Here is a 21404-nt window from a genome sequence, read left to right as displayed (position 1 = left end):
GGCTTACTTTACTTAAGCTGTTCTACCAAAAGGCAAATGAAGAATTTTTGCATGCGAATGAAGAACCTTCTGCAAGAAACAGTAAAGAAAATGCAAAGTAACATTTCAAAACTATTACTACAATAGCACAAAACCTATAGTCAATACATACTTTATAATTTTGCTCCAAACAGAGAACCAAGCATCTTGCAAACAGCAGAGGCCTATCCATGTCTGAACAGCAATACTGAGCTCAGTTTCAGGCATCACTACTTACCACATGAGAGTTGCAATCAGGAGACCAACACCTACACAGTCTATGAATACAACCCAAAGTAGCAGCTTTATTGTTTCAAAAAAACCCATGTCCAGCACAAATCCAAATCCTACAGTAGACACTGAAAACAGAAAAAGATTACTAAAGTTAGCTGTGGAAAAGAAAGCATGAGATCTTAAACCAATATGTTTTGTTGAGTATACCATTACAAAATCTCCAGTTTCCTTATTATTTTTGTCCCTGAGACTTTCAGTCCAACAGCTCTTTTTTTCCCACCAAATATTAGGTATAATGCAATTTATTCATAATATAATCTAATATAATCACAATATAATCTTTCACAGATCGGAGAACACTCATCTGTACTTGGACTTAACAATATAACAGCAAATTGTATTGCTCTGCCCAAACTATTTTTTTAAAATTCGCACAATGCTACAATAGAATATTGTTTTATAAAAGCTCTGTGTTAACCCAAACCACGCATGTGGTAATACATACTTTTATTTCAGAGTTAACAGTTTTGATATTACTAACAGCAATGTGCTACATAACAGAAGACTAAGATAATGTTTCTTATTGCATTTCCAATTCAATCTAAAAATTAGATGAGATAGATACTTTGTTTATAGCTTCATTCTGCAATATACAGAATTTCACTAGGGCCTTTATTGTAAAAACAGTATTTTATGTGTAATGTTCAGATAAACCAAACGTTAAAAAATACTGAACAAAATCATTACTGCGTGGCATGGGGTTTTATTACTGTCTGTAAAGTTACAGGGAACTACATAGCCTGAAATGCAATAGAAAATGACTTGCAATAGAGAAATTAATTCAGGACTATTCTGGTATTAGTTACGCCTCCTCTGTTTTCTAATTCCCACCTTAACTTACAAAAGCTTAGGCCATTTTCCTGTATTGTAATTTGATTAAAAGATAATCCATATGGATTGGTCCTTTTTTTTTTGGGGGGGTGCATGTGATTAGAAGGGCCACGAATGTTCATCCCTAAGCTTTCCCTCCCTCTCTTTTATGCTGCCTATTCCCCTGCACTCACCGCAGAGCCAGATACTGAGAAGTACTAAGAAAGCAGGATCATCTCTCGCCCATTGGTCCTTTGTCTGTTTTCTGTAGTGAAAGTTCCTATAAACCCTCTGTGGTGAAGTGAACAGGTAAAGCATCTGCCAAAGAGCAAACTCAAAGTCCATCTGTCGGAAGTGGAAGAGCCTCCGCAGGTACTTGTAGCGTTTCGCCCCAGCCGTATGCCTCGCAGCATCTCTGGGGCTCAGCGCCCCATTGCCCTGGCTCCGAGAATTAACCGAAGTGGTTGGCAGCATTTTGCTAAAGAAGGAATTTCAAAAGATGCGTTTGGTTTTGCACATAACACGGATGAAAAATAAAATCGCGCGACGCAGGCCACATCTGCAACAGTGAAGTTATAAAAAAAAAAACAAAACTGTGCACAAGTACAAACCATGACACGCTCACAGGCGAGTCTGCCACGGCCCGGCAGTCACTTTGCTGACTGCTGAGGCGGCGTCAAGTGGGAAACTCGGAGCAGGCGACCCTGCTGCCATTACTGCCTGTCAGGCAGCCCCGGGCCCGCGGCCCCATCTCCTCAGTCCGGCGGGGCTCTCTCCCGGCAACACCCCCGCTTTCTCCCCATCCCAAAAGGCGACTCAGGGCGTTAACGGCCGACGGGCTCCGCGGGAGGCGAAAGGCCGGAGCGCGCAGTCGGGGGCAGGGGAGGGATTACCGGCCTCCCCGCTCGCCCTTCGGCCCGGCGCCGCCCGAAGCGACCCCCGCCGCCGTCGCCCCCCGCCCCACAAACACCCACCGCCCTCTAGGCGGGACGCACCGAACCCCCTCCTTCCTATCCCCCCCACAACGGTCACTCCCCACCAACGGTCAAGCTCCCGCCCTCACCAGCTACCCCGGCCCGCGGCGCGACCCCCGACTCGCCCGCCGCCGCTACCCGCTGCTTCCGGCAACGTCCGCGGCGCAGGCGCTTCGGTTTCCTTCCCGGAGCTGCCCCCACCCTTCCTGCCCCCCCACCCCCACCCCCTCGCCGGAAGCGGCGGCAGGGCTCGGAGTGCCAAGATGGCGGCAGCCGTGGTAGTGGTGCCTGGGTAGGCCGCAGCGAGGCGTAGAGCTCGGCCTCGCCGCCATGCCCAAGTACTATGAGGATAAGGAGGAGGACGGGCGGGCCTGCGGGGGGGTGAGGGAGGACCTGCGGCAGTGCCTGCTGGAAAGCCCCTGCGTCCTGCAGGTGAGCGCTGCTGCCCTCCCGGGGGAGAGCCCTATGGCCCTCGGCCTGCTGCATTGTCGTACTGTCCCCGTCTGTGTCGTCCCCTCCCCGCCTCGGGTCAAACCTTGAGGGAAGCTCACCCCGAGGCCTGCTCCGTGGTCCCGGGGCAGGGGAAGCCGCTGTCCGAGGCGGCTCCCGCCGCACCCGCGGCCTTTTCCCGGTCTTCTGGCGGGGGCGGGCAGCTGCTCGGGCCGGGGGCGCGGAGTGCGGCTCTGCGCGGGGAGCAGCGGCCTCCCACTGGCCTGAACTGGCCCTCGGGGAGAGAAACTGGTGTTTCGTCCCTTTCAAGCCTGGTAATTGGCGTTTTAAGCAGGTTAAGAAATTGGAACTTCAGAAGAAGACGCCAGTCGCCATACTATGGCAAAATCCTGAGTAAACCGTCAGAAGTGTTTTGATGCCTCTTTGACAAGTTGCAGAAATCCACTAAGCTTTTAATGCTTTGTTTTTCATCTAACAGGAAAATAAAAGCCCTAAGCAATGCTTGAGGGAAGGACACTGTAGGAGTTTGCAAATGACATTTTTTGCATGCAAAAGATCGATGGTAAGTGTGGTGTGTTTTCTGCTGGTGGTCTGGATGGTTTCTGTCCTTTTCCCTGTCTTCTGAAGAAGACCACTTTAATTCAGTAAAACGGGTGTCGTTAAGCAGAACAGGTCTTGTCTCTGAATTCCATTTAAAATACAAATGTTGTACATCAATCTCATGAAGAAAAAGTCGCAGAGTGTGAACAAGATGGGGAAAAAAGCATACTTGAATTAAGTTGAGCATATGACACATAAATGAGTTAGGTATTTTTAATATTTTTTTTTTGTAGTAGAGCTTTGCTCTAAACAATACTAGTAGATCAGGTAGTTGTAGGATATTGACAAGCTAATTTTTGTCTGTCAACAAAGAACATTTAAGTGAAAAGGGTGTCCCATTGAAAGAGACTTCCACTGTTGAAGCAGGCTCTTGCATTCATCAATTTTCTTGGAGGACTTGAATTAATGATAAAGAACAGTTTGTTTTTTTTTTTGTATAGTGAGCTATCAAATATGGTAGTGAGAAGCCAGTTGTAAAAATGTAGTTAGATAAAGTTTCCCTAGGTTTGATAGTTCCTTGTCTAGAAATGTCTTGCTTGAGTTTCCGTAACACTTAAAAAAGTTTTTCTAAGCATGAGTAGTGCAGAGCTTGTTTTTATTTTTAGCCAGTGTGATACATAATGAAGACTATACAACTGAAACTGTACTTAAATTTTTCTCTATTTTTGCTTAAGTCACAGCAGCTTTTTGTAACTCTCATATGCAAAGCGTATTAATCGATAAAGTGACAAATGGTGATTTCTGTGGACAGGAAAAAATGCTGTGTATTTAATGCTTGAAATACCTATTTGACATTGCAGTAGCAATATATGTATCTCCAGATGATGGGCCTGTATTTCTGTCTGTAGATCGTTAAGTTTCATGCAGGAAGAGGCCTGGCTCTTGTATGATTCTATTTAACTGCTCCAAATTCTAAGGCTGAAGGATGATGTTTTTCTTGTCTTGTTAACTCCGTAAATTTCAATAATTGTCCTCTGCCAAATTTGCTACTTGGTATAATGGTGAGGCTTAAAGAGTATTGAAAAACAAGTTAGACGCTAAATGCAAACATAAATTACAATATGCTAAAATCATTAGGGATTTTACGTAGATGCTATTTTCTTTGTAAGGAAATACAATCTCTTATGAGAGGAACAAACTTCAGTACCCTTCAGATATGAAAGTAGGAACAAGGTTTAAAGTGGAAGCTCCTTGGTTATTAGACAAGCTGTGCCATCTTGCAGTTTAGCTCTTCTCAAATTTTGCTGCAGTTCTGAACCCTGGAAGAGGGTTAGTTAATGGAGGTAAAAAATACCTCCTCAATCTAATCTCTTAATATGGCTGAATTGCAGTCTGTAACTGCCATCTTCAAGACTGATTATCTAAATTCAGAAGAATTCTCCCAAGATCAAGGTGTGTTTTTCTGGTGCACTAGGAAGGAGTTTGCAATTTAGCTTCAGTAAGTGCTGCACCTTAGTCATTATTTTAGTTTTACTGCCATTTTTTGCCTTCCATTAATTGCTTTTTTGTAACTGCCAAGAAGAAACTTGAAGATTTTACAAGCTGAATATTATGTCAGTTTTTACTGGTATTTTTTTTAGACACTTGTATTTAAGTTATCCCTGTCCTCACTGACATTTGCAGTGACTCACACTTTGACCCAATCTGCATTTTCCTCCTTCGGCTTGTCAGTTAAGTTTGGGAAAATAGATCTAAGAGATTTACGCTACCTTGTTTTCAAGTGTTCTTTGCCATATCACTATGCTGTTCTGTCATTTGTGTTGTTACACTGTTTATTTCAGAATGCACAGTATGCTTATCACATAATTTTAATTTTGTCTGAGACTTAAGATAATACAATGTCTGTTTCTTTGAAAGAACTCTATGACTTGTTGGCTACATCACTAATTTTCTTTAGAGTGACTTCTGCTTTATTCTGTGCTTCCTTCTGATGTTACAAAGTGCCAAGATAGCGCAAGCACTCTAAAGTATTTCTTTGGCAAAATGTATGGTTTTAATATGTTGAATTCAATTTTCAGTTGGATACCAGGGCAAGATTCAGAGGAAGAAAGGGATACTGAAGTCCTCGTGAAGAGACCCAACCATGGGAAATCAGGGTTCAGCAACACTTTAAGCAAAACAGAGACTAAACTAAGATGATTGTATCTGCTGCATCCTTTCATGCAGTGTTTTCCTGGAAGGTATCTACTCCTGAGTATTTCAATTGATTCACCTGGATGTGCATTTAAATGTTAAAAAGGCAGCAAACATTTTTATGTTTGCTGCAGGTTCTGGCCAAAATGGGTACTTGTCACGCACTTGCAATAAAATATGTAAAATCCAGAATAAGCTGCAGAAGTTATCATTCTGTTTTGAAGTGAAGTTGTCTTTTGTGGTTTTACTAATTCTGATCATGTTTTAGTATTAGAAATAGTAGAATATATGGAACTGGGTGTTCACTTGTGTGGTATCCCAGAGGATACTTCAAGATAGAGCAGTTTTCAGAGATGATGAGTTGGTCGTGATTGTTGAAATGTATGTGCAAGCTGCTTCCTCCCCAGTTGGTTTGTTACCCAGTAAACCTGTACTAATGGGTAGGAGTGGCAGTGTTTTTGCAGTGCCACATGTACAAGGATGGCATCTCTTTCCTCCTGCTACAAATCCCTTTTAATATGATGACTGATGTACATGGTCATTAGCATAATCTAGTCTTGTTAAACAACTAGATTAAAATTTGGTTACTCTAAATTAAAGTGTGCCTGATTTATCTTTCGGTCTTCTCATTGTACTTCTCACAAGTACAAGAGAACTATTGCATTATTCTAGTCAATGACTTGAAAGCTGTATGCCAGGATGTAGCTAATTATAAATCTTTGGATGAGGGAGGAGAGGATTTCTCAGGCCAACAGTTAAGGAGACCATGGCTGCTCTTACTGTGTTCTAGAAGTATTTGCAAGAGTATCTAAATTCCTCTGAGATGACCCTGGATGATCTTTCTGCATTATTTTCCCAGCAAGTGTATAAATACTAATCCAAACATAGGTAAAAATGAGGGATGATGATCTGGACTTCATTGTGTTTATCAGAAGTCGTGCTCCACAAATTTACTTTGTGAGCATTTTTCTTGTTTTTTACTTTGTCACTTCTCTCTAAGTTCTTTGGTTACATATATGGGTGTAAAATATTCAAACTGCCATTCATATTCATTTAAATTGTATCTAGTTTCTGCTATATACTTAAAACTATTTTAGAATTTTTTGGTGCTTAAGTCAAATTTTGTATAGTTTTGTAAGTTATAAAACAGTTGCAGTGAAAAAGCAAAGAAATTGATAGATGGAGTTACAATTAATACTGTTTTGCTTTCCTTTGATCAAGGATGACTGTGGCAGATCTGTCTGCAGTATGACAGTGATCTCTGAGACATAAATAACATCTATCAATTAGTCTCTAGAGCCCCATCATGGTAAGGAAGCAAGATTTATGGGGGTAACAAACTTTAAACAGTAAGCTGTGAGCATGGCCAATACTGGTTCTGTTTAAGGTCTTGCTTCTGAAGAATATTTCTTTTTCCTTCCTTCAGTGTCTCTACCTCCTTCCCTGCCTTTTGAAGCCTTTAAGAAATAAATGGTAGTGGAACTCTTACATACGGAAACTCAAATAACTTCAGACAAGCTGATCAGAAACAAGATTAGGAAATAGTCAGAGGGGAGAGACTCATGGTAACTTCTTTTCTTGGCTAAAGCTTATAGCCATGTGGCTGATTTACATTTAGTCTGAACAGATGCATGCAATGCTTACCGTTGGTAAAATTGATGACTTCAGTGAATAAGTGCATGTTGATTATTTAATTCTGTCTGTCTTTCTTAAGCAACTGCTCTGTGACCAGTCAAAGTATGTTTGTATTCCTTGTATGTGTAGGATTTTATTTTTGCAATCAAATCAACACTGATTTCACATTTTCATGTTCTGTTGATCATGTGAAAGCTAGTTCAGTTGCTGAAATGCTGTAAACATCCTTTGTTTTCCACAGCCTAGTTACCATATTATCTCTTTACTTACACTAAAATCATAAATTAATGTGATGTCTTTATAAGAGTATTTACGTAGCACTCTCATTTCAAAGTATTACTTACAAGGCTTCTCCATGGGGGAGGAAAAAATAAAAAGAAAAAGGGAGTAAAAATAAATTTAAAGCCACTTGATGGGTAATTAAATGTCAGAGAGAAGAGTGGGAACGGTACCGGGTTTTGGCAGTCAGGGACTCTTCCGTGGTCTGTCCTGCTGCAGGGGACTATAGGCTTGATGGTTCAGGTGATCTGTTCCTTTCTCAGCCATAACCACTAAGCCTCAAGTCATGGTGCTGCAGGAACTCCTTTTGGAGAGGAGCAGACAGGTAACTAGTTAAAGTTATTTTTAGTAATTGGCTTGACCAGTGGAGATCAAATGTTAAAATTAAATGCAGTGTTTGCTGTTGGACACTTAGGGATTTAATAATTAATTTAACAAAATGCATGTATCTATTGATCCAATAGAATCTTAGTGTCAGAACTTCCTAATGGTTCACTAAGCTATCTAGGACAGTATAAAAATACATATAATAGGTATCGAAATACTGACTTGCTGGAGAGACTATCATTGTTCAATTCCAATATTGTGTCACATAATATTCTGTCTAAAAATGACTAGTTATATAATTGCCTTGGGACTTTGAGCACTGTCCTACTTGAGAGCTATTAATGTTTCTTGTGTGAAAAATAATTTGTTTCGTTAATGGAAAGCCCTAAGTACTATAATTTTGTGTATATGATTCCAGCTTTTTTCCTAATATACAAAATGTTTTTATTTGAATATATTGATAGTTTTAAGTCTCATGCCTTGTGCTACACCGCTGGCTTTTATTTCAAAATACATATTTCTAGTCTATGGTAGATTTTGCAAGATTGAACATGTAATGTATTTGAATTTGTGAAATTGGCCTGCTGAGGACAAAAGGTTGAAATGGCTGTTAAATGGTTTTAGAATCACAAATATATGCAGTGCTAATAATTTGTATTGAATAAGTACAGGATGCGGTTTGCAAAAACATTTCACTGCTGCTCTAATTTCTCCCATTTGTTTTACGTGGTGGCAGAGTCAAAGAGTGCAGAATGCTGTTGAGATTCACCTCACAGACTGTGGCTCCGTCAGTATTAGGACCTGTCTGTGTTACTACATCTAGTTTCATCAATTAACATGTTCTCTCTGTAGTCCAATCCTGCAAACAAACATGTTTGTATTTACATAGCTGTAAACACATATTGCAGAACTAGTTGCATGTTTATTGCGATTAAAAATAGGCCACAGTCATTTACTCTGGTTTGAAAATTCTTTAGGTCATTAACCCTGTTCTTTCAAGTTAGTATGAAGTGATAAGCATATTGTTTAAGCAGAATCTGTTTAATGAATGCCCATGTGTATATATATTGAAAAGTGAGTGAAAGGGGTTGGTGTTTAACAAGTATGCATGCATTTATTTTTTAAGTTATGCCTCTTAAAAACAAAGATAAAGCATCTTAAAAAAAAAAAACACCAAAACAAACCACAAACTTTTGAAAGCTTTTCTGCTTCCAGAATGTGTGCATTTGTATTGCAAAGAGCTTTATTATTCACTGGTTGGCATAAGAAATTGGTTGTGTATTTTCTCTTTGCTTTTAAGTTTCTGGGGAGTAGCAGGTTGAATGATATGCTTTTTTCAAAGAAAACTTTTAGAATAATATTATTTCAGTGGAAGCCTGGAACAAACTAGACTGACACCTTCGGCTCATAAGAAGAGCACTAAGTGAAATCGTCTTCTAAAAATGCAGCCACAGAATGTAGGTGGTAAGCAGTATCTGTTGTTTGAGCCTTTGGTTTGAAAACTTAGAAATACAGAATTGTAGCAGCTTTGTTGACATGATGAATTTCACAAGTACTCATGCTGCCTTAGTTAGCACTTGATATCTGGTCATTTAGAATATGTAAAATACATAACTCATTGTCTAAAGCTGAAGAGCATGACAGAGTTTAATTTCCATCATAAACTATAGTTGACAGAATAGTAACCAGAAACCTAAAGATCTTTTCTCCTTTTTCTTTTTCCAAATGTATATGCTGAATTGTTTGTCTCCAGCATGGTTTTGCTGCAGATATCTTCAGAAGATTATTAACCAGTTATTTCTGGAAGTGGTACACTTCATGATGACTTGTTCGACTTGCTGTAGGAAAAAATTCAAGAAGCTGCTCTCTATGTTTACAGAAGTGCTTTATTTTCAGGATTTACAGTAAATTGATTAATATCATCTTAAACATTGAAAGGGGAAGAAGCAACAAGATTAGCATTTTAATAGCTACTTAATGTCAGTAGCAGGTGATGTGTTTCAAATAATAATGTATTTTAGTAGATAAACATTGAAATTATTTTTTAGATCAAGCTGAGATTTTTGTCCTAATGAGAGCTTTCTTGTGCCATATTCTTGCTTTGTTTGTAGGTACTAATGGGCTGCTAAGAAATGGAAAGGTATCATTTCTTAAAGATTTTTAGTAACAGGAAATGATACAAGCGAATCTCTGTGACTTAGAACAAGAGATCCAAAATTATTTTTGCAATATTGCTGCTATTACTTTAAAAGGAGCTAGGGAAAAAGTAGTGAATACAGAAATTGGTTTGTAATTCATAAGTTCCAATGATAAACTGCGCTACTGTAAAACTGTATTGTGTTGTCCCTCATTATCATGAAGGATGAGGAATATGGAATTTTTCCGTCAATTTGTGGCTGGAATTTTTAAAGGCTTTTTTGGCGGGGTAAGTTTTGAAGTCTTTCTGGTACATACGTCACAGAGGTCTAATATTTGTTAGATACTGCTTGTCTCAGGCTTTTGATTCTGTATCAGCCATACCTCTTTAGTGGCTATAACAGGATGGTTTCTGGAAATCTGAGTAAGAAATCTGTTACAGGTTGTCAGATCACTAGCATTCTGGAGAAGATGAGGGTAAATAGAAACTGATTATCAGTTGTCTAAAATTTTGCATTGCTCAACATAAAGACAGAGACTACATAAAGCTGTTTATCAGCTGAGACTGAACATCCAGTGAAGTGTCCCTTCCTGCTTTTTATCAGCAGTTAAGAAAGTTTAACACCCTTCATCTAGTCTGACCTCCTGTGAAGATTTTTTTATGTTAGAGAAGGGCATTGACTCTTGAAAAAGGCATAAAATGTAGTCTGTGTCTTCATTTGATAGTATATTTCAATAGCTAGTAATCCCTCTTTAAAAGTGGATGTCTCTTGTGATTAGAATTTGACTTAGCTTTGACTTACAGGAAAAGGCGAGGGGATGACTTTGCAAATGACGTCAATAGTATCTTGTATTTTCTTGCTGGGAATGCATGTAAAACTAAAAAAACCCACTCAATATCTTTTGATTAAATGCATGGATGATGTCCCAAAATCTTGTGTTATGCCTGTCCTCCCTCACAAATTTGTAATCCCCTTTTAAGAAAGAGATAAACCCCTGTTACAGGTTTGGGGTTTTTTTTCAGTTATCTATATATGGGTAAAATCCCCTCTTCTTTCTTTGTATGCTATTGATTGTGCTTCCAAGATGCACGTCACATTTTGTCACGTTGTTAAGTTGGGATCTCGTGTTCAATTCCTTTTCCGTTATGGCCCTGATGCCTTTTTCAGAGTCAATAGTTTTTCAGTCTGCTCTTTTCCCAGTGTTCACGGTTCAGCTTTGTATTCTTTTCCTGGTTGTATAACCTGACATTTGGCTATAAAATAATAAATAAATAATAAAAAAAGAACAGTATGCTTTATCAGCTGTTCCAGAACTCCTATGTGATGGCCCAGTTCTTTTGTTCACCGTAGTGGCAGCTTTTGTATTGTCCACAAATATGATCAGCAGTGAGTTTATACATGCTTCCACATCTCTGAGGAAAATGTTGAATAGTCTTCAACCTGGTAATGGTCCCAGGACAGCTTTCCAACTACGTCTTCTCAAATACAACTCCCCTCTGACAGTTTTTGAGGTTAGTTCCTTAGCTTTTCCTAATCAAACAAATCTGTAATCTTGCCAAAAAATGAGGAAAGTGAAAAACCTGCCTACCCTATCTGTTCCTACCCTGTTGGCTTTTCTCTTTTTTTTCTTTTTTTTTTTTTTTTTTTCCTGAATGACTCAAACTGTTTTGCCTGTGAATAACCTGGTTGTTTTCTGTCCCCTTACTCAATGCTGGTGCAACACAAGTGCCCTTCTGGTGTGTTGGGGTTTAGTGCTGTTTCAATTTACTGATGGTAAATGACTATCAGTAGTAAACACCATTCTTCCAGGATCCTTAGTGGGGAGTTGTTTTTTAAAAAAAACGTTAGGGTTGATTATGATTAAACTTGTCATCAGCTACAAATAAACTACAATGTTTTGTGCTTCTTAACCCTGTGGAACTCTGTATTCAAACTGAAGGGTGCTAGTGACAGTGTCTACTTGCTTTCTAGCCTGTTCTAGCCAAGTATATTTAACATTTAATATTTTTATGAGAGGATGGCTTTAAACTTGCATGGCATGCAGAGGAACTCCTATTTTGTGTCTCCTTTTTGTTTAAAACATGGCGTGGTTCATTAGCTTTGTGGTAAACTATGACCAAAGATAAATGTTAAAAATCATGTTTGACCAGGCATTGAAAGTAAGCTCTCCTGTGTAAGTTCTGTGTGATTTTTTTTTTTTTTTTTGGAAACAGAAGTGTTTGGATCAATCCTGTCACATAGCTAAAAATGGAATTTCACCACTGACAGGTGGAAAGAAAAATGAAAAATTCAGGCTGCATCTCCTGGCTTCTCCATCCAAATTCAGATCATGTTGAGGGCTTGAGCTGGCAGCTTCCAGCACTGAGGAACTGCAAGAGGCAAATTAAAATTCTTACAGTAGAGTGGTGCTGGGACTGACTCAACTTGGTAGTTGGCAGCGGTCCTCTGCAGATCACGCACAGTTGGCTGGAGGCACCCAGACAAGTGTGGCTGTGTGTGTCTCACTAATTCCCCCCTTCAGCGTGTTCCCTGGGTGCAGGAGCCCCGCGCGAACCTCCTGGGAGTTCCCATGGGGCAGCTTGTGAGTAACCAGTCTGCTCCTTGGCGTTTGCACACCCTGTAAAAATAATAGAATGAGCCAGAGCTGGTCTGTCACCCCTTCTTGCAGTCTTTTAAATTACACTTAACATTGCTTGGGCAAGTTAAATCCCTCATCGATAGCAGTGCGGTATGGAAATTGGTTAAAAAACCCAGGCTCCAGCTATAAAGCTGGTTGAGCCAGCTATCAAGCAACTTCAAGGGTGGACAATGAGTAAGGATGAACGGAGGAAACATGGTGACATTTTTATTAGAAAAGAATCTGGATTATTATTTGGCCCAAGCTTCATAGCTGTGACACGGGTGCTTCTCAAACCTGTGACATTTTCTTTTTTGAAATCCCCAGTTCCTGGCTGCAGGTGATGATACAAGAGTATCCCAGTCCCTGTATTCTTGGATCCTTCGGAGGGGGAGATGACAAAGCACGACAAAGCAGGCTGCTCGCTTGCTCGGAGGCCGGAAGGCGAGCCTCGGGTGACCGGAGCCTTATTGAAAGCCGGTTCATTTCAGCCCCGGCGGGAGGGCCACGCCAGCCTTCCCCTAGGCGTGTCTGCCGTCCCCGTTACATGCCGCCCTCGCCGTTCATCTCCTCCCCGCCGGCCTCCCGCGGCGCGGAGCAGCGGGGCCCCGCCGGCGGCGCCGGCGGCGGGGGGCCAGGCCCAGCGGCGGGGCGGGGCCGCCGGTGCCGTCACGAGCGGGCGGGCGCCCGGCCGCCGGAGCCGCTGAGGTTGCGGAGCCGGCGGTTGCCGCGGGGCGGTGCCCAGAGCTGCGGAGGTAAGCGAGAGGCGCCTTGCCGGGCTCCCAGGGCAGCCGAGGAGCTGCCCCGCCGCGCTCCGGAGGGAGAAGGTGCGCCGGTGGGTCCCGTAGGGCTGAGGCGGGAGGCGCCGCTGACAGCTCGGGGGAGGGGGAGGGGGGGAGGCGTGGTGCGGAGCCGGCGCTCCGCTGCAGGAGCGGTGGCAGCGCGCGCGCGGGGGCGCGGCCGTTGAGCGGGGGGCAGCGCCGTGCGGGGCGGCCGTTGGCGCGGCCGTTGGGCGGGGGGCAGCGCCGCGCCTCGTCGCCCACTGTCGCTGAGGGCGCCCTGTCCCGGGCCGCGCACGGCCGGGCCCCCATCTTGTGGAGGCCCCGGCAGAGGGGTTTGCTTCGTGCCGCGGCGCGGTTTCGGGCTACGTTGTTGTCATCTGCAGCGCGGTGCTGTGTTTGACGGCGTTATTGGGTAGGTGGTTACGCGTTTATCTTTTTATTTAACTGAGGTTCGTCCTGAGCCTTCGCGAGCTGTGCTGGGCTGCCGCGTGTAAATAAGGGCTCATAAACAGCTGTCTTGGGAAAAGATGCAAGAGTAAGCCATCCAAAAAAAAAAAAAGATGATGATGTTGCTTTTAATTTGTTATTTAAATGGGTGCTTGACAGCTCCTGTGCATTCCAGTTTCCGGGTATTTTCATGAGATCTGTGCTTTTTGATATTAGCCTGGATGATGCTTTTATGGCATTGTGGAGCGGTGTGGGTTGGTGGAACATCCCTGAGAAATTTTGTGGTCTGCTGTGTTCGTTGTTGGCAGTGGTAGGGTGAACCCGAGGCGAGGTGATGTGTTTGGGACCCTAAGTAGTGCTGCACCCTCCGCACCTGCACACTTCCATACTGAAAGAGAGTCGCGGAAACACTTGTGCGTGCAGGAGGCCCCGTTCCTGAGGTGGGGTTGCCCTTCAGGTTTGCTAGCAGGAGTGTGAAAAAGTGAAGATCGGAGGGTCCATTCATGGTTGCTGTCTAATGACACGGGGTGCACCCATGCTCCCTGGTGAGCTCTGCTTTTTCTGCAGCAATGCCATCATTTGGGGAATGGGGATTGAAGAGCAGCGCTTAGTGAGCAGCAGAGTGTGCTGTGGAAAGTGACAGGATGTTTAAGGACATTTAACCCCCTTAATTTATTCCAGACCAGCTTTTATGATTCCTTTCCCATGTAGAGAAGCCTTAAAAGGAAACAGATTTTATGTTTAGTTTGGTGCATATTTCAGATTTTTGCCCATTTATTAAGCCAAATTTTTCACATTTATTTATGGTTGTGAAATATAGTAGAACTGCCTTTGCGCTGCCTTTGCAATACTGATGCACCATCATCCGTTTCATGTGGCTTTGACAGAGCAGTGTAAGAATGAAGTTGTAGCTTTGTCCCAGCGGCATATATTTACCCCCATACAACCAGCAAAGTCACTATGTGCTGGTCAAAGTTCATCATGGACTGCATGTGCTGTATGGAGGGTAGAGGGTCTTTTGCCTGGGTAGTCAGGCACTGTGTTGACAGTAGCTCTCCATCTGCAGGCCAATATCATTCTTTCTGCAGAAGTCTGTAGTATTGATCTTGTCTACGTTGGCAGTAGAGAGCTAGTTGGGAAGGTCTTGCTGGGTTACTTTTTAAGTAACAGCAGTGCAGGCTTTTGTGTGTTTGCATGCCCTCAAACTCTAAAGCAAGGGAGATGAGGTAGCAGAACCTTGTTGTCCTGGAAACAAGATTACTTGTTTCCCCTTGAGGAACCACCATTTGCTAATGCCTTTTTTTTTTTTTTTTTTCAAAAGCTCTTAAGTTAAAAACTTATTAAGGATCTTCCTACTTCTGAAGATTTTAATTCAATGGGCTACCTTGCCTCTAGGAACTCAGAGAATGCAATATCTTGCTGATTTTTTTCACAGCTCTCTCTGACTTTCAATGCAAATGTTAGGTGTTAGAGCAAATGTGTGGAGGAATATATGTATTTTTGGCAAGAACTTGAAATTCAGTGTTCTTAAATTTAGAAGTTCTGGCACTTTCCAAACTTTGAGGTGGATGGCACCTCTTTTATTCACTACTCCCTGCTGGCAGTACCAAGTTGTTACCAAATCGTGATTTCAGTGCTGTTTTCAAGTATCTGTTATCTATGCTGTATGCATTTTTCTTGATACGTGACAACTTTGCCTGTGATTTAATTTATTTTTAATGAGCTAATTTTAACTTAATCTATAGTGGGTGGTAACTTGTAGGGACTGATGGAGAAAAAAAGAACCCTGCCAAAGTGTGGCAAAGGAGGCACATGATCTTCAGAGGGTGTTTAGCTCTGTTACTGAAGACAGTGATCACACCTCTGCAGAAACTTGCTTACTTCTGTCTTGCTTGCTGTCAGCTGGGACAGAAGGCTGTACCCTTAACTAGGACAGCAGAGTTTTCGGTCTTAAGATCTCAGATATATTGAAGGTTGGACATCCTCAGCCATCTCTTAGACCTGGTCAAGTCCAGTCTGGTTGCAAAGATGCTGTATTAAATGGAAGAAGTTCTTCCTGTGGAGTGAAATGACTGCTAGGAGAAATGGCTGCTCTGTTTCCTATTCCTGGGCTCTTTAATCTCTCCATATTGTTGTGCTGGAATTTGGAAGGAAGATAGGAAGGCCAAGGACCCCCTTTCAGTTCTTGTTTCCTTGTTAAGATTTAATTCAGGCTTCTGACATGTACTTTGTTACAGCAAATTTTAATTACCAAATTGCTACTACATAAGATGCACCTTTAGAATATAAGAATACCTCTTGGGCCCCCTTTATAGATTACTTTGTTGGAAAAAAAACATTTATTGTCTGAATGTGGAGAGCAATTGCCTTGCTTGGAGGTAAAGTTTGAAACCTCTACCTGTTGTCTGTGAAGAGAGGTAGGAGGCAGGCAGTATAGCTCAGAGCTCTTTGCTTCTGCTTGTCACTTCCTTTCCTGTTTCTTTTCTGACAGACTGAGTTTCCTCTCTATTGTTGGATTATCTACCTAAATCTTGAACAGACATCCTTTGCAGAAATGTTGTTGGAAAATGTTGTTGACCTTGGAAGGAGAAAGCTTTGGGCTGCATCTACCTCATCTACATCAGTCGGGCAGATAGGCGTAGCCTCAAATGTGTTTAAATCACACCTATTGCTGCTTAACCTAATATGATAAGCTCTTTACTATAGATGAAGTTGATTCTCCTGGCCTTCAGATGGAAGGAGGATTTTCCCTTTCCTGCTTCGCAGCCACTTCCCGCTGCCACTGCTCTCCTTCCTTTGCTTCCCATGTTCTGTTCTCTGTAGTGGTCTGCTTACTGTAAGGGAAGTGTTGCCACAGATTGGTAGCATGCGAGGCAGAACCGAAGAACAACCAAGGGCAAAGCAGGCTGAGATTGAAGCGTGGACCAGATGAAGTAAGGACAACAGGGACATTTGTAAATTAAGGACGTGACAGAGAGGAGGGTGTGTGTCTCAGCTGCACACAGGAGTGGTAGGGTCATAGCCAGCTGTTGTGGTTTGTATGGCATGTGATAAGGGAGGTGGGAATGTGATAATGGAAGACAAACTCCCCAGACTTCCCTGGCAGTTACTGCTGTATTTTCCTTGTTTCAGAAACTGGGGTTAATGACATTGCATCAGCCGGCCCAGGTAGAAATTGTCCTGCTGCTTCTGTCAGCCGGTTAAGCCAGCCACTTTTCTGTCTCTCACAGAGAAAAGGGAGGTGCCAGCTCTGCAGAAATATGTTAGCACTTCTTGAAAAAAACATTTGAAAGCTGCAGAAAGTGTATTCACTCAGCAAGAAGCCTGTCCCTGGCTATTTATGCTTCCATGGAGTGTGAATTTCTTGAATTTATGATATTTTTACCAAATATGCAATCAATAGTAAATAGGGAAATTGAAGTACCAAGGTAGAATCATAGAATGGTTGAGGTTGGAAGGGACCTTAAAGATCATCTAGTTCCAACCCCCCTGCCGTGGGCAGGATACATCTTAACTTAGCTAAAACCATCTTGATGAAATATGAGAGGGTAATATAGTTTTCCCCCTAATCTCCAGGCAAGTTGAAATTTTATGTGGAGACTTTCTGTGCAGCTTATAATAATACATCACCAAGGATTTATCTGCAGCTGAGGTTTGTGAATGTGTGTTTGTATTCACTAAAAGTACTCATTGCATACAGCAGTGAGTTATTGCTAAGACCTTGTATGAAATCAGCAGAATATTTTGAAGAAGACACCGACATTCTGGACCCGGCCCACTCATGAGTATGTAACCCCTTTGATGTTCTCGTATTTCTCACAAAGGCCTGTATCTTGGTTGTGGACTACTGCTCAGCTGTGCTAACAGAGAAGCATGTTGTGTGAGAGATGACAGCTCTGTTCTTCCAGTTTGTTGCAGACAGAACAGATTTTGTGGAGGAGATAACTGGGTGAGGTGAAAGGGAGTAGCATGGGAGAAAAGGAGTGTGGATATAGAGGGGTAAAGTGAAGGGAAAAGAGCGGGGAGGATGAGAGAGTAGATGGCCCATACACAAAAGAGGAGAGAGAGTGATGGAAAATGCATCCAGTGCGTTTCTGATCTGTATTTCATAGCATTTGCCAGTGGAGCACTTAAAAGTTGTAGTTTCTGCAAAAAAACAGAGGAGTTCTGAACCTGTAGCTCCAGCTGGGATGTACTTGGGGAGAATGCAAAAGCATGGGCTAGGCGTTAGACCTGGGTTTCCCAAGCAGATGCATCCTGAACCTGAGCATATAGGAAGTGAGTGGGGCTGTGCCATGCCGAATGAGAACTTGCAGAAAAAAGCCTGGTACGGTGTTTGCATGCTTTCAAAAAATTGGCGTCATCTACTCTCGCAAGCATGGCTATTTTTATCTTGCTCAAGAAAATAATATGTTTTCCACCCATCTAAACTTTTATAAGAATAATTATTCTTTCCACCATGTGACTAATTATAGGAAGCGTATATGTACAGATGTTGCAAATATTTGGAAACAGAGCACCTCGGTTCCTTGGGGCAGTTTATAGCTAAGGTACCCTTCCTGCAGTGTAGCAAATTGTACAGAATTTTACAAATAAAACCAGTGCCTGTGAGTGCCTTAGTTCCTTCCTTTTCTGCAAGGCTAAATAGTCCAGACAAACTCTGCTTCAATAACTTCTTTATCTGGCAGTAGCCTGCCATATCACTGAGTTTTCTGTGACTTCCTTCTAGCTACAGAAGCACGTGCAAGCAAAATGAACGGTGCTTAGAAAGGATTTGATGCCTGAAATTTCTCTTTGCAATGAGTAGGACATATCTCTAAGGTAGAAATCAGGGCTAACAGTGGAGTAACAGAGGATGCTAAACTTGCTGAGAATTTGTTCTTCCACTCATTCTCTGCTGTTAAATCTATTGTGTTGGGGAAAGTACAGTGCTGGGCTTACTGCTAGGGTTACACATTGGATCTTTCTGTAATTCCGGTTTGTGTTTCTTTCAAGTCTTAACCCTTGGCAGTCTGAAGCTTGGATTCTAGCTTTAGAAAAATTTTTCAATAATTGCCCAGTCTTTGAAAGTTATAATAAAACTTCAGAATTAAATTGCTCTGTATAAGGTGTCTTAAAAATACTTGCCTCCTTAGAGTCTCCTCTGTTCTTTTTCCAGCTCTTTTTCTACATTTTCTCTGTGATGACCAGTGTTAAGGCAATAGTTTTTTCATAGTTTGCTAAGTCTCTAATTTTTCATAATGCTCTTTCCAAAAACAACTTGTGGGGTTTTTTTGGGTGTTGCTCAGAATAAAGTAGTTATTGATAGACCCTCTAAAGACATTTTTTTTCTTTTCTCTTTTTTTTTTTTCTTTTTCCTTACCTACCTGGATTTCTCTGTGCAACTTGCTAACAGTTCTTTTGATCCTGTAACTACTTTTTACATTCACTAGGCTGGAAATTACTGCCTCCCACAGCAGGGCAGGTGGAATGAAATGTGTGCCTGCGCTTCGGTAACTTCAGTGCAAAGTTCAGCGACTTAATTTAAACTGTTGGTTTGACATTTCTAAAGAGTGTTCACTCGATCTGGTTCATTGACTTTGCTTGGGAGGCTGTAAACTTGAACAGCAGCGTGATAGTATCTTCAGTCACCAGAGCAAATTGCCAAGCTCTATGTGCCATTTTTCTGTTATGTTTTTACGATAAAGTAAGTATGAGTGCATTGTTAATTCTGATAGCAGTTCTATGAGTATCAGAATTTATTCAACATTGCAGCATTTTTTTTTAAGAAAAGGTGCTTGTGTATTGTATTGTCTTGTGGAACATGTTACATATAAAATGTAAAATCTGGGATAAGTCTTCCTGCCCAGAATTCTGTAGGGCATCTCAGGCGCTTTGTAAGTATGGACATTATCTGCACAGGAGAATTATATTGTGGGTATCTTATCTCTTCCGGTTTTTATGGCTCACTTTTTAAAGTTTGGATTTGTACAGTATCACACTGACAGATATAGAATCATAGAATGGTTTAGGTTGGAAGGGACCTTGAAGATCATCTAGTTCTAACCCCCCTGCCATAGGCAGGGACACCTCCCACTAAACTAGGCTGCTCAAAGCCCCATCCAGCCTGGCCTTAAACACATGGTGCATCCACAACTTCTCTGGACAACCTGTGCCAGTATCTCACCACCCTCATAGTGAAAAATTTCTTCCTAATATCTAATCTAAATCTCCCCTTTTCCAGTTTGAAGCCATTCCCCCTCGTCCTATCACTACATGCCCTTGTAAAAAGTCCTTCCCCAGCATTCCTGTAGGCCCTGAAGCCTTCTCTTCTCTAGACTGAACAACGCCAACTCTCTCAGCCTGTCCTCATAGGAGAGGTGCTCCAGCACTCTAATCGTCTTTGTGGCCCTTTTCTGGACCCTCTCCAACAGGTCCATGTCTTTGCTGTGTTGGGGGCCCCAGAGCTGGACGTAGTACTCCGGGTGGGGTCTCACCAGAGCAGAGCAACAATTAATATGAGACCAATAGATAATAGTATCAGTAGAAAAGTCAATTATGTCTAGCCATGTTTAAAAGTTGATGTCACAGCTGGAAGCTAGGAGATAGTGTCATGTGACATTTAACTACCTGTGGACTCATGAACTTACTCTGCTGTCCAGTTGCATACTGTTAGAAACATGGATGAACATGGGCCTTGAGGTTTTCTAGTGATCATAAGTTTTGCTCCCAAAATGTGAGTGGATCATCTGTCATCATTTCTGGGACTGGGGGGAATGTTTGGCACTGTTGGTTCTATGCTAAGTGGAAAGCAGTGATGCCCTATAGAAATAAGACAGTTATAGGCACAAAGACAACATTTTAAGCCACAAATGACCTACACCGCTGACAAAATAGCTGTCTTAGAAGAGCAATCCATATAAACATAGTTTGGTCTCATGGATTCCAACTATGCTAAATCTTTAGTTAGATGATTTACTTTCTTGTGTTGTATTTAATGCATGGGAGGGGCGTAATCTGGGGATGAACTGTGCAGTAAAGGACATCAGTGAGTGTAACAGCTTTATTTGTTGCAGAAATTGGTAGTTGTACAGCAATCAAAGCAGGAGATTGAAGGAAGAGGACGGCAAGGTTGCGTTCTAATTGAGAGCTGCATCCTTCCAGAGGCCTGGGACACAACCCTACCACTCCCCACAGTTCCTCTGTGGTGCGAGGCAAGTCTTTAAAAATTGTCCTTTTGCCATTGGTCAATACATTATTCCTCAGGTTTTGAGTGCCTGATTTAAGGTCTAGTTTCAGTTTTATGGAACTGCTAAGCTCTCCCAACTATTTCTGCATATATTATGTAAAAGACTGTATGATTCCAAAGTTGAATCATGGATTTCTCGAGTCAGACACCCCAAGGTAGTTTATTTTTCCTACTGAAGAAGGCTGGTTCTCCCTTGAAGTCTGCGTCCAATCTCTCTCCCATTCCCACAGCTGGTTCCCAACTTCCTTGCGTCAGTTTAGGCTGCCTCCCTTGGTTTTCCTCCTTATGCTACTTATCCGTTTTTTTTGGTCTGCCCATACCTGTGTGCTCCCCAGCTCGTTATTGCAATGATTCCTCCCAGCCAAGTAATTTCTGATGCTATTTCTACCTCCAGGCCTCCATCCTGGTCTTTTGACACCTTCATTTTTTTTAAGCCAACTTTGCTGATATTGCTCTTTGAATCTATTACTACTTCTCCTACCCCTTTGGTTTGGCCATTTTTTTCCCCGTGATTTTGAATTTGGTATTTCTCTCTGAAGCCCGAAGGCTTGTCCTAGAGATACAGGTTCTGTTGGCCCAGTGCAATGTTCAGCCAAACTCATGTTGAATGATTATTAAAAGGAACTGTTTTCTGAACCTGTTGGGTTGGAGCAATGAGTCTGCCTGTAGGGC

At 42.1% G+C, this 21404-nt stretch overlaps 3 protein-coding genes across 5 annotated transcripts in view; 2 read left to right on the top strand and 1 right to left on the bottom strand.

Annotated features, from left to right (window-relative positions):
* Positions 1–2249, bottom strand: part of UNC50 (unc-50 inner nuclear membrane RNA binding protein) — a 13129-nt gene extending 10880 nt beyond the window's left edge. For 2 of the 3 annotated variants that reach the window (XR_014269654.1, XM_082489790.1), the window contains exons 1-3: positions 2186–2224; positions 1317–1600; positions 257–377 (exon numbers count right to left, since the gene is read on the bottom strand). Coding sequence is in view for 2 of the 3 variants with exons in the window: in XM_082489790.1 (XP_082345916.1) it covers positions 257–377; positions 1317–1596 (401 nt within the window). In the remaining variant the exon portion in view is untranslated. The other variant, XM_082489791.1, reaches the window with a different exon arrangement.
* Positions 2250–2341: 92 nt separating this feature from the next.
* Positions 2342–10971, top strand: COA5 (cytochrome c oxidase assembly factor 5). The gene is made up of 3 exons (XM_082498704.1): positions 2342–2528; positions 3025–3108; positions 5165–10971. Exons 1-3 carry the CDS (start codon positions 2427–2429, stop codon positions 5204–5206), a joined length of 228 nt encoding a protein of 75 aa, XP_082354830.1. The 5' UTR covers positions 2342–2426; the 3' UTR covers positions 5207–10971.
* Positions 10972–13014: 2043 nt separating this feature from the next.
* INPP4A (inositol polyphosphate-4-phosphatase type I A) overlaps positions 13015–21404 on the top strand; it is a 137399-nt gene continuing 129009 nt past the window's right edge. The window contains exon 1 of the mRNA XM_082496840.1: positions 13015–13030. The gene's annotated coding sequence lies outside the window, so the exon portion shown is untranslated. The remainder of the gene's footprint in view (positions 13031–21404) is intronic.

This window comes from Vanellus vanellus, assembly GCF_965231255.1.
Source record: "Vanellus vanellus genome assembly, chromosome: 1".
NCBI lineage: Eukaryota > Metazoa > Chordata > Aves > Charadriiformes > Charadriidae > Vanellus > Vanellus vanellus.
Note: the sequence above shows the minus strand (reverse complement) of the source record. Positions and strands in the feature narration are given on the sequence as shown.

Bases quoted from the DNA above. Each gene is read 5' to 3' on its own strand.
- COA5 (XM_082498704.1), top strand. From the start codon at position 2,427: ATGCCCAAGTACTATGAGGATAAGGAGGAGGACGGGCGGGCCTGCGGG. The intron at 2,529-3,024 runs GTGAGCGCTGCT...TTCATCTAACAG, and splicing joins AAAGCCCCTGCGTCCTGCAG to GAAAATAAAAGCCCTAAGCA. The intron at 3,109-5,164 runs GTAAGTGTGGTG...TTCAATTTTCAG, and splicing joins TTGCATGCAAAAGATCGATG to TTGGATACCAGGGCAAGATT.